The sequence below is a fragment of the Dendrobium catenatum genome, unplaced genomic scaffold, assembly GCF_001605985.2.
Source record: "Dendrobium catenatum unplaced genomic scaffold, ASM160598v2 fragScaff_scaffold_718, whole genome shotgun sequence".
NCBI classification, from domain to species: Eukaryota; Viridiplantae; Streptophyta; class Magnoliopsida; order Asparagales; family Orchidaceae; genus Dendrobium; species Dendrobium catenatum.
This window is the reverse complement of record NW_021319180.1, coordinates 175,049-189,961: the sequence shown is the minus strand read 5'-3', so window position 1 is coordinate 189,961 and position 14,913 is coordinate 175,049. Positions and strand designations below refer to the sequence as shown.

Sequence of the window (14,913 nt, the reverse complement as noted above, 5' to 3'; positions counted from 1 at the left end):
AATAAATAGTAATGCTTATGTGCTAGACCTACCTGAAGGTTTTAACATGAATCCTATGTTTAACATCAAAGATCTAGTAGCCTTTGAAGGACCAGAGTTAAACCACAAATCTAGTAATATTGAGTCTTGTGTGACCCTACCTGGTGAGAATCCTAGCCTACCTCCACTCTTAAATATCCCTTCTTTATCTAATGCGGAGAAAATTGAAGCATTACTTAATGATGAAATCATTTCCACCAAAGGGTGGGCGCCAAAGGTATTTAGTTCAATCGAAAAGAAAACCGGAGACGGAGAACACATGGATTGATCGTGATGAGCTACAGAGATTGGATCCCGACATTCTAGAGTTGTATGAAGGCACTTGTGATGCTTGCTCGACAGAGTCGAGCTTTCTCCCACCCAGTGAGAATGATGAGGACATCAACAGGAGATTCTGATAGCCAATACTCTTCCATTCATAGGAGAAAAGATAGGTTATTTTTTTTTTAATTCATGGACTGAAAGATTCGGGGAATGAATAGATTCGTGTCCTTGTGGAACCATCTTCTTGTAGATTAGCCTTACTGTTTTGATGTAATAATTAATTTGTTTTCTGAGGCTTTGCTTGATTCAAACAGCTATATTATTGATTAAGCTTGTTTTTTTTTTTTTTTCTGCTGAAGCCTGGTTATGATGTTCTGATGTCCGATTTCCATTTCCCGAAGGGCCACCATCCAGAGCAAAATATTGTAAGTGAATCTTTTGTTCCATTCATTATTATTAATCTTACAAGTTTATTGTTTGCATAACTTTTCAAGAGGATTAGAAGCTACAATACTTACTAGTAAACAAATATGTATGATCAAGTACTCTAAGTTCTTTAACATCTTTTTTTTGTCATTAAAACTGTGATTTATATCACAGTCTGTCGTGTTTTGATATTTTGTTTGTTAGAACTGCCCTCACCTCTAATGCTTGTGTTTTGTGCGATCTGGTGCAGCTCTATCACATTACGCCTGAGTTATTATTCGGTTCATTTTCTTCATTTCCATCTAAACATTTCTTTGCAAAAGAGAGATTTTCTTGCACGAAACAATTTGGTATTAATTTCATATGTATTAATTTGATTAACTGCTGTAACCAAATGTGATACATGGTCTTTTAGTTATTATATTTCCTGTGCTTATTGCTATTAATTTAATTCACCCCAATTCAAATTTTGAGCAATTGTAACCGCTTCACCCAGACTATTAAGCAAGTTTTTTTTGAAAACAGATCACTAGGTGGAGGCACTGGCTCATGATTTGACTTAACTGAACTGTTCAAATCTTTCGGTGTCACCATGTTATAAAAACTAAAGTTAACATTTTATAAATTCTAAAATCTTTAAAATAATGAATTGAAAAAAAAAAGAAGAATATGTATTGATATATCAATCTTAAGCATATGGATTTACGGGTATTAACAGGATCTTTGAAATGACTGGTACAACAATAACATCAAGTCTTTATCCCACTATGTGGGATTGGCTTGAAATGACTGGTATAGCATTCTAATATGCTTTCTTGGAAAACTCTACCTTGGTTAACTAACATTAATCTAAAAGGAATCTTAAATTAAATCTTTTGACTAAGCAGCCTATAATTTTACCTTAATTATGAAAGCTACCCTATCGTCCCCACAGTTTTCTGCACCAGTGCATCATCTTTTGAATATCATTTTGTTTGGTGTGTGAGGCATCACCATAAGTGGAAGCAACATTGATGCTTTTGGTGGATTAGCATTGTGTGCTGCACTGATGCTCATACACATCTTCTCCAAATGGGTTTATTAGTTGTCCCATGAGCATTATGTCTATGGCTAATCTTTCATCATAATATCAAGGACTATGAAACAACGTTTAAAGATATAGTGTTTAATTTGAATTTAAAGCTATTGTCCAAGTAATTTAATATAGCTTCTATGGATCAAAATCATTTCAAAAAATTTAAAAATCAAAAGAGGACCAACGAATACTATGAGAATAAATCTATCATTAGTATTACTCATAATCTACTACAACATGATCATACTAAGCATGTGGAGGTGGATAGATATTTCATTGGAGAGAAATTGAAAAGGGGATTGGTTTGCACTCCATGTGTACTAACAAGAAATTTACTTGTAGATGTTCTTACAAAAGGACTTTTCAACCTCACCTCAAAAAATGTTATAAACAAATTTTGAATTATAGATTTATACCATTTAGTTTGAGGGTGAGTATTGAATGATTGTAGGACCCATAAGTTAATCAATCTTGATAGAGATCCTTAAGCATGTGGATTATGGGTTATAACTATTAGATCATTCTTTTTATCGCCCTTAGATTACAATCTATGTGCCTCCTCTTCCTCTTGTAGCTGCTATCCCCTCATGGGTTTTTTTAATAGCTTTGATTTATTTCCATTCTAAGAATGAAGTTCATATATACTTCTACACTTTGTTCAGAAAATAGCAATAAAATTCAAAGTAGCTTTCCTTACTTTGCTACTTTTCCATGATACTCATCTTGCAAATCTCATTTATATTCCTGATATCATGTTTTGCTTGTCTAGGAATGTTAAGGTGGCGGGAAGTTAGGCAAATAGATAATCCTAGTAAGCATATTTTTCTTGTAAAGTCTGTGGTTTGTAATTCTATGTATGATACTCCTTATATTTGAGCATTTGTATAAGTGGAATTAAGTTTTACTTGTGAAAACTTCACAAGTTATAGAACTTTTTTTCTAGCATTTTTCAGTTGATTTATTTAGGTCAGTTGAGTATTTCTATAAGATATGATTGTGGCATTTTTTTCTCTTAAAGTTGAATTGAAAGTATGGTTGCCAAAGGTGAGGTTAGGTGATGAGGACATCGACAGACTGCCTAAGCAAAGTTAATGTTTCGACATCTTAACTCAACCTTGCATGATCCCATAAAATTATAAAAGCAACTTTAACAATTCTCTTTTTAATTTTGAACGTAACTCCTAGTAGTTTACATCATTAGGATCAAGGGCAAGGCACGATGAGGCTAGAGTTCCTTGCACACTTCCTAGAAGTGCATTGTTACGAAGGCATACCTACGCAAAGCACCTTGCCTTAAGGTGTCAAATAGTAAGACAAGCAACTTGTTCTAATTGAAAATATGTGTGCTAATATTTCAAATTCTAAAGATAAGTTAATCTTTTTCAATGTCAATTTGATGTAAGTGATCTGAAAAGATCACAAAGAATTAGAGAAATTGACATGCACATTAGAAAACAAGCTAGAACACATGTACCAGTAACATAGCTTTCAAATCTAAATTAGTGCATCTTGCAAACTAATTCGAGGAGATAGAAGATACCAGACTAATAATCTAGTAAAAGAGAATATCACATGGATATTGTCGAAGATGAAATTGATAGCAACGAATATTAGATTATTTTTGGGATATTCATGCTAAAAGAATAAGTAGATTTGCTTGTATTGTTTAAGTATCTTTTTAGCAAGATTCTTAAACTTGGAATATAATGGAATTCGAACAATCATGGTTAGATGCTATAATTATTGATTTATATTCTTCAAAAGTAGTTTTCAAAATTCAAATACTTTTTTTTAAGTGACATAACTATTTATTATTTGTGCCTTACTTCACTTGGGTTAGTGTCTAGGCCCTAGGGTGATACCTGATACATCATGTTTTTGATCGCCACATGGTTTTGAGAGTGTGGAGATTGATTTTAAGTGGTGCATGAAAAAGTTGCATGTCTACCATAATGTTATTAATTTTTCAGGGATTTACCGAAGATTTGCAATGATTTGACCTCCTAAATCATGTTTTTTTTTTCCATCTTTTTGAACCCGGTTAAAAAAGGATATCATTTAACTAATGTTTGGATGAAAACTCAAATCTTGTTACACCTGTCCTAAATAGGAAAGTTACAATGTATATATATTGACATTCGTGCTAAATATTAGTTTTGGGAATCTGAGCTATAGAACTGGCTAATTAATCTTCGATTGTACATGCCAGGAGTTTCTAAAGCCAACGCAGAAGTTTATAGAAGTTTGAACCGATTATTCTTCTGAAATGAGAAATAGCATATGGTTGCTTAATTAATTTTCTAGTGTGAGGTGCATACATGAAGAATCTAATTCATCTATTTAATAATGCAAGAAGGAATCCATTAACCTTGAATAAAAATCATCTTCCTGATGGATTAAGCTTTTAGATCTCTATATGTTTATGATTCAATGGCAACTTGCCTGTAATGGAATGCACTCCATTTTCTTTTCCTTAGAATTATATGTGAAACCATTTTTCAATAACTTTGAGATTCGATTGGTGAATGCTAATTTTAATGTGGGTTTTTATTTAGGTTAAGTATTACTAGTATTATTTTACAAGGCTTGCACCATTAATTCCCTATGGAGAAGTGGAAACACAATAAGGAAGATGTCTACAATTAATGTGAAAGAGTTCAGAAAAAAACATGTCGGCAAAAAATGGTATATTGGGTAGCAATTCAAAAAGATACGGGAAACTAAAAATTTCTTGAAATTATACTGTTTTAAAAATAACAAAAGTTTAAAAAATTTACAAAAATTGACCTCTAATAGTTGAATACTTGGATTAGATGGTCCATTATTGTTAAGATTTCTATCTATTATATATGTAATTGATTTTAATTATTTATTCACCATCATCATCATTAGCCTTATCCCAAAACATTATTAATTCTCATTTTTCATTCACTCATGGTGAGTGTTGTTTAAGGTGTTAAATCTTTTCTTTGCAAATTATTTTGGAAAGTTTTTGCTATGGAACCTTATGCCTACCTATTTTTTTGTCTTAGGCCTTTGACTCTAATTTTATTAATTGCCTAATAGGCACATTTTCTACCCTTCGTTGTGCATATCAAAATTGCTAACTTATTACCAATGGATGCCATTCAATCATTTTTTTAATATAATCACTTTTAATGTATCCATCTTACTTTTTGTAACACCCCACAATACCCCTAAGAAGTACTGGGAGTATTACAAACATAAAGATAACAATTTCCTTTTTATAAACATCTAATACAATTTCTCTTATTGGAAATTCATCTAAAACATCCAAGATATTTCAATTGATACATCCACAGAAGCAATTAATAATTTAAAACTTCCATACAGACATGCTTACAGAGCTACTAAGGAAATCCAAATATAGTCCCTTTCAGAAATGTTTTCATACCTCATCAGTAGACTTACTAACAAAGATAAGCTTAACATAAAAGAAGAAATATATTGCAAAATTAATCTGCAACAATCTTCTTTTTCCCCTTTCCTATAACATCCAGTAAGAAAATACTTGTGAGCTGTGAGACTCAGTAAATTATATCAAATAAATAACAATTACAATATGATATTATAAATAATTATAACATTGAGCTAATCATTGAATTAACTTACCACTATTTGCAAAACATCATAAAGATTTATTGGCATCATCCATATGGTCAAATGAGGTGGATACTGAATATTTAGTCTTTTAAAAAATTTGGCTATACTTTTATAAACATATTCAATGGAGCTCAGGTAGATCTGACATTATCACCTTTGAATTTCATAGAGGTCTCTTTTGCCTCTCTAAGGGTTTCTTTTGTCCCACCTGCTATGCATGCATTTAAATTCTCTGGGGTCCCTTTTGTCCCATCCATAATACATGTTTCATAACTGGGTTCCTTTTGCCCATCTGATACTGTAGATACCATAAAATAGAATAGTCAATCTTTACTAAGTAACTATTCAGTAATTATTACATATTCATAATTCATAACTATAATCATTTATATAGCATTGCAAGTGTTGCAAGAAGAACTTGACAAGCATTACCTAAAGAATGAAATTTCTTTATAACATATTATCAAAAAAATTGAAACAACATACTTGATCACATATCAACTTCAATTTCAATTTTTCATAAAATACAATTGCTTATAAATGATTACAGCAATGTATTCTCATGGTTACTATGCAAATATTCATAATGCATTGAATTTCTCAAACCATTTAAAATACATGATAAATACACTGGAAATCAATAAATTAATTTTACATAAATTACCTTCCTGATGAATTGCCTCTTTCAATTCTACACCCCTTGATGTTATCCTTTGATAAACTCTCCCAAAACTTTCTTTGTTCATATGTCTGGTGAATCCTAAAACACAATTAGGATACATTTCTTTAGAAACTTTCCTTGTCTTTTAACTTCTAGAAAAAAGATTAAAGAAACTTAAAATTCCTACCTTAATTCATTCTTTCCTTAATTTCCTTTTTTTTTTAACAGAATTCTTTAATGCAATTCAGTCTCAAATCCTGCTATGGAATTTAAGCACAACTTTACTTATCCAAATCGGCATAATTCTTTGATCATCCGTTAGCATTCAGCATTCCTTTTATTCCACTTTTCTTCTTCTCTAAACTTTTCTTGGTTTCTTACTCTTCCAAATTCTCACTTAAAGTTCTCCTTTGGTTGTAATTTCTTCACAACAAAACAATTTCCATCGACAGCAAGGACTGCTCCTGCCGAATCCTGTCTCTATCTCCGCCTCTTGCTACAGGAGAATTGCGATCCTTGCTACAGGGAAAACTTCCACTGCCTTTTGTAATTCTGTGGCTTTCTCTACAGTCGCGGGAGACCGAAAATTGCTACTGGACCCTTCCTCTCACAGTGCAGAATTTCTTCTACAGAAGTTTTGCCGATTGCTGCTTGTAATTACCGAACCAATTGGATTATGAGGGCCCACATGCTAACTACTTTCACATCCCTTGAAAGTACCTAATCATTCATTCATAATAAAAATAAAATTATCCAATTTGATTTAGTATATTTCTTACTAATATCTATTTACTAGTAATTTAATTACTTATAAAATATTAAAACAATTTATTTACCGGATAAATTGGATATTACACTTTTCCAACACATGCATGCTATTTACATTTTTGCAACATTCAATTTAGATCTTAATGACATTTTAAAAGCCCAACATATGGATAATATTGTTGATCTGATTGCTATTTTATAAAATTTTCTTTTGAGCTTCAGTGATATTCTCTTATCGTAAAAAACTCCCAAGGCATTTTTTTTTTTCATTTTAACCATCCAACCTTAATTCTAGAATTATATCATCATCTATATATCAATTATTTTTTATAAGAAATTCAAGTTAAACCTATCTTATCTAAGCATCACCTTTATCTTCTGATAATATTAAGGATAATTTTAACATTATGTACACTAAAATTATATATGTATTTATAACCATTTATTAATTATTTTAAATCAGCATAGGTTTATTTTAACTTGAGGTATGATTCATCTGTTCATTGTCGTGGTGCATGAAATGCGATACTTAGTTGAACCAAAGCTGCCTGATATTTGATATGAGTCGAGGCATGAACTTGAATGGAATCTTATATTTGGTCTGTGCATAATAAATTAAGTTAGTGGGACGTACGCTGGTGTAATTTTTCTGCGTGTCTTTCTGTTTACTCATGTTTATAATAGAATATAAGGAACAATTATTCTTCTCCTTGGTGAAAAATTTCAAGTTGGAGCTCGAATTTGGGGATTTTTTTTATGGCTCTTTCTGAAGCGTATACTTTAGGCATCATGGTGGCATCATGGTGGCATGATGTTGGATTTAAACTGAAAAACCATACCTGATTATTTATCACTTCTTACCTGCAGATTTTAAAGCAGCTGTTTTTGTCTTCAATTCTTATGTTGTGGAGAGCAATCTTATCTACCCGTATGCTCACCACTTTTTGTTTTGGGCAGATGCTGATTGTTGTTAAGACAGAGAATTTGGAAACCTCTTCCTGTATCGCAAATCCTCAAGCGAGGTAGATTACCTATTTTGCATTCCAAAACTTTTGATAGAAATTTACTTTGTATTTTGTTTTTCTTCTGCAGCTTCTTGGTCAATGGAAAAGGTGTGGACAAAAGGAATAATGTCTCACCAGTTAGTATTCTTTATGACATTGCGTCTAGTGGTTTCATATTTCTTTTGTGCCTTATTACTAGTTTCAGTTGCTTTGTACCTTAATCAGGATTGTGGACCTCAACTTCCGACGGACATATCCAAAATGCTTAAATATGGAATAAATGTTCTTCAGACAATTGGATATTTTGATGGTATGCTTCTAGCTGCATAATTTATTGCATATGTATAAAAATTTGTATCATGATTCTGTGATCTTTCATGTGGTTATGGAGTATTATGATGGCATGCCGCTAGTTTCACAATTCATTTATTATTATCAAATTTGAATTATGTTTACTGTTATCCTAATTGTGTGTGTTCATATTATAGGCGCTTACTTGATAGCAATAGCATATATGAGCAAGATGCCTAACTGCACTCCTGAACTGAAAGATTACGTCCAGCCAGTTCTAGCAGCTCTTGATTCTGGTAAATTGAAAACATTTTGTGATTGTTTTGCTTTTTGAAAAAGCTGTAGGCAGAATATTGATGTAAGATGAAGATATTATAATTTGTAGTTCGGATAGGAGTTTATGCGAGGTAATATGGAGTTTACTCATTGTGCTTGGTTTAGTCACTCGAATGAATTTTTGTTTGAAAGGCAAATTCTAAAAAAAAAAAAAAGGACCAGTTAAACCCATTTTGAAAAAGGAAGGCTATGGTTTGAGAAAGTGCAATTTGATTTCTACAAACGATGTCTTGGACCCCTTCTTAGCTTTCTTCATTTTCTTGTTGGCTCCGGCTATGCCATCCTTATTCAGCACTTGGCAGACACTTATCTGCTTTGGGCTTCAGTTAGGCGGGTTTCTTTGCCATTGATCCATTCTTGACTGTTTTCTCATGTGTCTCCAGCCTATTATGTGCCTGGCTGCTAATTCAATTTTTAGGCATTGAGAGATGAAAATGAGAAGTAAAAGTGGGCTAGGAGGCTGCGGAAGGTTATTTGATTTGCTTTATTTATAAAATTTGGGAAAGGAGCAAGGCATTTTGGACATTTAATTCTTTATTAATTATTTTGTAAAATAAAGACCAAAGTAAAGCATCTTTATATATCTCAGGGACCCAAATGTTATATTTAACAAAATGCAGTCTAATGTGAAGTTTGGCAAATGCTCTTATTCTTCAGGGACCTATAGGTAATTTACTCAAAAAGGTGGTTTTTTTTTTTTTTTTTTTTAATTTTGACTTGTTGAGATTTGAATGAAGCCTTTAGAGTGGTTTAATGCTGAGAAATTGATCGCTTGTTTATTTTGAGAATCTTGTGTAGATTTGTTCTCTTAAGGTAAATTGATAGCTTTTAATGTCAAATTGCAAACTATGTTAGTTATTTTGGACCTTTTGATTACATTAAATGTAAATTTATCATTGCTCCAAGTCCACCCTCTTATATGTGAAATTTTGGCATATTACATTCAAGCATGGTGAATTATTTTTTTCTTGTGGTGTAAGGTTTGGCCTCGTTGAAAATTGACACATTGATAATTTGACATTGGTAAGTGTTATTTATAAGCTTGGACCAATTCTCAACTTCGTCAATGTTTAAGGTGCTAAAATTGGAGCAAATGTTTTATTGAATATGTTGCCACTTCCAGTTTACTTGAAACATTCTAAATTTGTTTTAAAACTATTAGATCAGAAACAAGTAAAATATTCGGTGAATTTGGCTTTTGTTTGTTTCTTCATCATTGGCCTTATCACCAGTGTTTAGGGTCGGTTCTATGAATTCACTTTTTTTTTTGTTCTACTACCCATGTTACCCTAGTTTTACCGTTTCTTTTTTCTTACCCATTTGACATTAATTTGATCACTTGTTTAATTGGGTGCGTTTTTTATTATTAGTTGTGTATGCTCAAATTATATAAGTCTATTTTTTAATTACCTTATCTTTAATAAATAGCAATTCAACCATTTCTTTTATGTAGTCATTCCCTAATGCATCTTTCCAAAAATTTCATACATCCCTATGAACATTCTCATTTCTATTACTTTTAACTTAGATCAATGGCTTTTTTCTTGTCTAACGCTTGGATTCATACAACACTGTGATCTTAATTATAGTTCTATGAATTTTTTCCTTCAGGTGAGCCAAGGGTCTTAGCAAGTTAGTTATGTTATTTTGGTTTTCCATCATATTAACATGGTCTTTTAGTATCTTTTGGAGCTCCAGTAATGATTAGTATATACTTAGTATGTAAGTTGTCAATATCAAGCCAAATGCTTGTTAGTTGTATGGAAATGGACTCAAGGAGCAAGTGCATTCCAGAAGAATGAATTATCCATGCAAGGATGTACAAGGGAGGTCATTCTACATGCAAAACAAGCCAACAATGGCTAGCCCTAACTACCTTCTCAATCGAGGGTGCAACCACGTGCGCTCCATGGAACAATTAGCCACTCTCTTTCCCACTTTTGTGTTTTTAAAATTTAAATGTTTGTAATGGATGGAAGTAAAAAAAATTCTATTTATTGGATGGTTTTCAGTGAAAATTTGAAGCTTTCTTCTTCTCCAAGAGCTTGTTGTGGTGAATTACTTAATTGAGAGCTTGGTGACTTCCATGCAAACTTGATTTTTTCATGAGTCATGAGAGTCAAAGTGTCATTTTCTCGTGTTTCTCTATATTTTTATCCTACTTGCATCTTCCACATCTCCCAAAGCCATTCCTCAACAAACATCTTTATCCAATCCACCAAAATCTAAAACTAGTATGTTTGCTCAAGAAAAATGATGCTCGACATGAATCCCTCTTTTAAGACTTAGGATTTCATTTTCTTTAAGGCAAATTGAGTTTTAGTTAGCCATATTTTCTCTGAGGATTGTATTGAGGTTTATTTAGATTTTGATCCTTACTTCCTATAAGCGCATGCCTTCATAGTTAATCACTCCCAACTAATGAGACTAAAACTTTTAAACTTCTTAGCAGCCATGGGCTGCCTCTTCTCAGGAATCCCAAATATATTGAAGTGATTTTATTGTGGTTTGGAATTTATATATGTTAGAACACCCATTAATTTATTTAGTTTTGGGCTTATGTCTTTGTTAGAAATTACCCATTAGTTTGGTTTAGGTCGGGGCTTACTACTCAACTTAGGAATTATTTGTATGTTTGATATAGGTTGAGGCTTACTACATCACTTAGAAGTTGCCCGGGAATTTAATTTAGGTTGGAGCTTAGGGTATCGTTTAGAAGTTTCCTGGAACATTTGGTTTAAAATGGTGCTTACGACTTCTGTTGGAAGTAGCCTTTAGTTTAAATTAGGGATAGGTCTTATGGCTTCCATTTGAAGTGGCATGTGTAGTGTTGATTTGGGGTAGGTTTTACAATTTCCCTTGGAAGTTGTCTGTAGTTTTGATTTGGGATTGGTCTTATGACTTCCCTTGAAAGTTTCCTATAGTTTTTATTTGTGGTAGGTCTTATGACTTCCCCTGAAAGTTGCATGTAGTTTTTATTTGGGATAATTCTTACGACTTCCCTTTAAAGTTGGCTGTAATTTTGATTTGGGGTAGGTCTTACGATTTCCCTTAAAAGTTGCCTGTAGATATGTCTTATGGCTTCCCTTGGAAGTTGATTGTAAGTAGGTCTTACGGCTTAAGTCGTGCCGTGTTCTTTGATCCGGGAAGCTCGACCCTCATGTTTGTGAGCATTAAAGATTTTTAGAGGTTCGATCTTTAGACTTGTTGAACTTATATTTAGTCTCAACCCTTTAGGTTGACGAAAACATAGTCCTCATGGCTTGCTTACTGGTACCCAACCCTAAACTCTACATTATCTCGATTCCGAGCATCCTCATCACATTCTAATCTTATTCAACACCCTAGGCGACTTATCACACAATCCAAGAATCCTCCCTCAAAACTATGCCCCCTATCCCCACCCCCTTAAGGCGACTTAACACCCTAGGCGACTTATCCACCATTAAAAGCCACCATACTCCAGAGTATTTATCTCAATCTTAACACTACATTCTTACCTCAAACCTTCATCCCAAACTATCTTTGACCGAGCCCCATCATCTCTGCAAATAATTCTTCTAATAAAGTGATCTTCTTGGTTTCCTCAATTAGTCCCTTCATTATCAATCCTAACCACCCCTTCCTAAATATTCACTTAATCCTCTCCACATCAAAGTCAGCAACATCACACAGTACTCCAAAAATAATTTATTTTAACTATTGTAGAACCTATTTTCTCGTTTATTTCATCATTCTTCTATATATTATATTCAAAATACTTAAAACTATCAAACTTTTTATCCTTTAATAATAACAATTTATATTTGTTGATATCACACCCAATTAAATTATATATCATAAACTTAGTTTTTATTCTACTAATTTTAAGTTGTCTTATCTTTTAATTATTTGATCTTTTATTCTAATTTGTCTCATTGATTATAAATTAATCCTCTATAAAAATAACACACTAAAACACTTTATTATGAATATCATTTATAAGCATCTCCATAATCAAAATATGTGAACTCCATGTTAATAGTTGATGCAATTCTATGTAATTGAAAAATTTTTGCTCGCTTCGCAACTATTAATGTTATTCAACGCTCAATTAGGCATATCTTTAATAACTTCAACATGCCTCTGACGCACGTCTTCCTTAATTCACACCAAATCAATTTAGTGGTAGTGCCTTCTTAAGACCAAAAAAGGTTATTTCAAGACCATATATCTGCTATATATACTTTTTCGTCAATTATCTTACACAAAAAATTGTGGTCTATCTTTCTGATGTGAAACTAAATTGATTTTTCAAAATTAATTTACATCATTATTTTGTTTATTATGTTTTTCAAAATTATTTTGTTTCTTACAGCTCTTATTTGATAATTTTCTCAGAGTAGCAATTTCATTTTGCCTGACTTTGTCTTTAACGAAAATTCTAGTTATATTCAATGCTAATGAATCTAACTAAATAAAAAAAATTTCAGACATCTTATCTCTTGCCTTTGCTATTTTATACATCTGCTTTTCTCATTTCTTACGACTAAGCCTATTATATAAATTATCAAAAGTTTTAGCTTTCTTATTTAATTTTTGCCACTCTTTACAATTATATTTTCATATAAGCTTTTATATCTTCCCTGCATCAAGTCTCCTTATTTGTGTACAATCTTTTTCTAGACTCCAAAGACTTCTATGACAAACTTCGTAATGGAAATTGTCACTTATCCCACATTATGTATGGAACTAAAGAATTTCAATGTATTCCCCTTAGCAACCTATTGTCCAATAATAAATATTTCTCATATTTCAAATTAGCAGCAGGTAAATTTGAGAAAAATCATATTCAATGTGAAATATGACTAAACAATCATGTGAAGTTGAAGTATTAATTTTTATATGACATATAACATAAATAGCAGATACATAAAAAAAGAAAATACCGGAGCGATTGCAAGTTGTTTGAGCTCTTTTTACCAAAGCCTATTCGAACTCGGCTCGAGCTCGATTTGAGCTTTCATGATAATAATTAAGCTCAGTTTATTTTAAATCCATGCTTGCTCATGTTCGGTTCGTTTATATTTATCACGCTAATCTTTTTGTGTCAATCTGGCTTCTTATCGATGTTTAAACGAGTAGCTTATCGAGCAACACTTTTTGTACTGCTCAAACTTTGAACAAGTGGTACATTTTTAAAGAGAAATGAGATTAAAATGGTAAATTTATTTTACTAAAAATTTTAAAATATAATATAATTTAATTAAATTTTTTAAAATTTTTCTTACATTTATAAGAATATGCATGATAATAATATGCATGGGGATATTATTAGTAAAATTCAAGTTGGATGGTTGAAGTGGAGAAACGCATCGGGCTTGTTGTGTGATAGAAAAGTCCCCCTCAAACAACAACAACAACATCAAGCCTTGGTCCCTTTACGTTTGGTCGGCTACATGAATTCTTTTTCTCCATTGTGCCATGTTAAAGGTCAAATTCTCGCTTAAATCTAGTAAAGAAAGACCATTTCTATTATTTTCTAACCAAGTCTTTTTAGGTCTACCTCTACTTTTCGTAACATAATTCAAATCTAATACCTCAACTTTCCTAATTGGGTCATCAGAAGGCCGTTGTTTTATGTGACCAAACCATCTAAGGCGACCCTCTCTAATCTATATTCCACTGGCGCTGCTAAACCCTTTTCATGTATATGCTTATTTCGTATCCTATCTCTAAAGGTAAAGCCACTCATCCACCTGAGCATCCTCATCTCTGCAACACTTAACTTAGTATTATGTTTCTCTTTTAATGGCTAACATTCGGCACCATAAAGCATTGCAGGTCTCACCATCATCTTCTAGAGTTTTCCCTTAAATTTGAGGGGGATGTTTCTATCACACAACAAGCCCGATGCATTCCTCCACTTCAACCATCCAACTTGAGTTCTGCTGATAATATCTCCATCTATTTCACCATCACTCTGAACTATAGATCCAAGATATCTAAAACATGTACTCTTATTAATGACTTGCTTGCCCAAAGTCACAATCCCCTCACTAGGTCTATTACTAATAAAATTACACTCTATATATTCAATTTTAGATCTACTCAGGCGAAAACCTTTAGACTCTAAGGTTGACCTCCAAAATTCAACAAAAAACATACACTAAGGTACATCCTCTTGCAAATGTCTAGTTAGAACATCCATGACTAAAGCAAAAAGATATGGACTTAAGGCTGATCCTTGATGTAATCCAACCGAAATAGGAAAATATTTGGTCAAACCACCTTGTTTTTGAACACAAGTAATAGCTCCTGCATACATATCTTTATTGATTTGAATATAAGCGTTATTAACTCCTTTCTTTTCAAGAACTCTTCATAGCACTTCTCTTGGAACTTTATCATATGCTTTCTCTAAATTAATAAATATCATATGTAGA

At 32.3% G+C, this 14,913-nt stretch overlaps 1 protein-coding gene across 1 annotated transcript in view; it reads left to right on the top strand.

The window, feature by feature from the left end:
• LOC110095912 (E4 SUMO-protein ligase PIAL2) overlaps window positions 1-14,913 on the top strand; it is an 82,513-nt gene that overhangs the window by 57,296 nt on the left and 10,304 nt on the right. Inside the window, exons 7-11 of the mRNA XM_020821630.2 lie at window positions 663-728; window positions 7,815-7,879; window positions 7,950-7,998; window positions 8,087-8,171; window positions 8,350-8,448. Of these exons, the coding sequence (XP_020677289.1) occupies window positions 663-728; window positions 7,815-7,879; window positions 7,950-7,998; window positions 8,087-8,171; window positions 8,350-8,448 (364 nt within the window). The remainder of the gene's footprint in view (window positions 1-662; window positions 729-7,814; window positions 7,880-7,949; window positions 7,999-8,086; window positions 8,172-8,349; window positions 8,449-14,913) is intronic.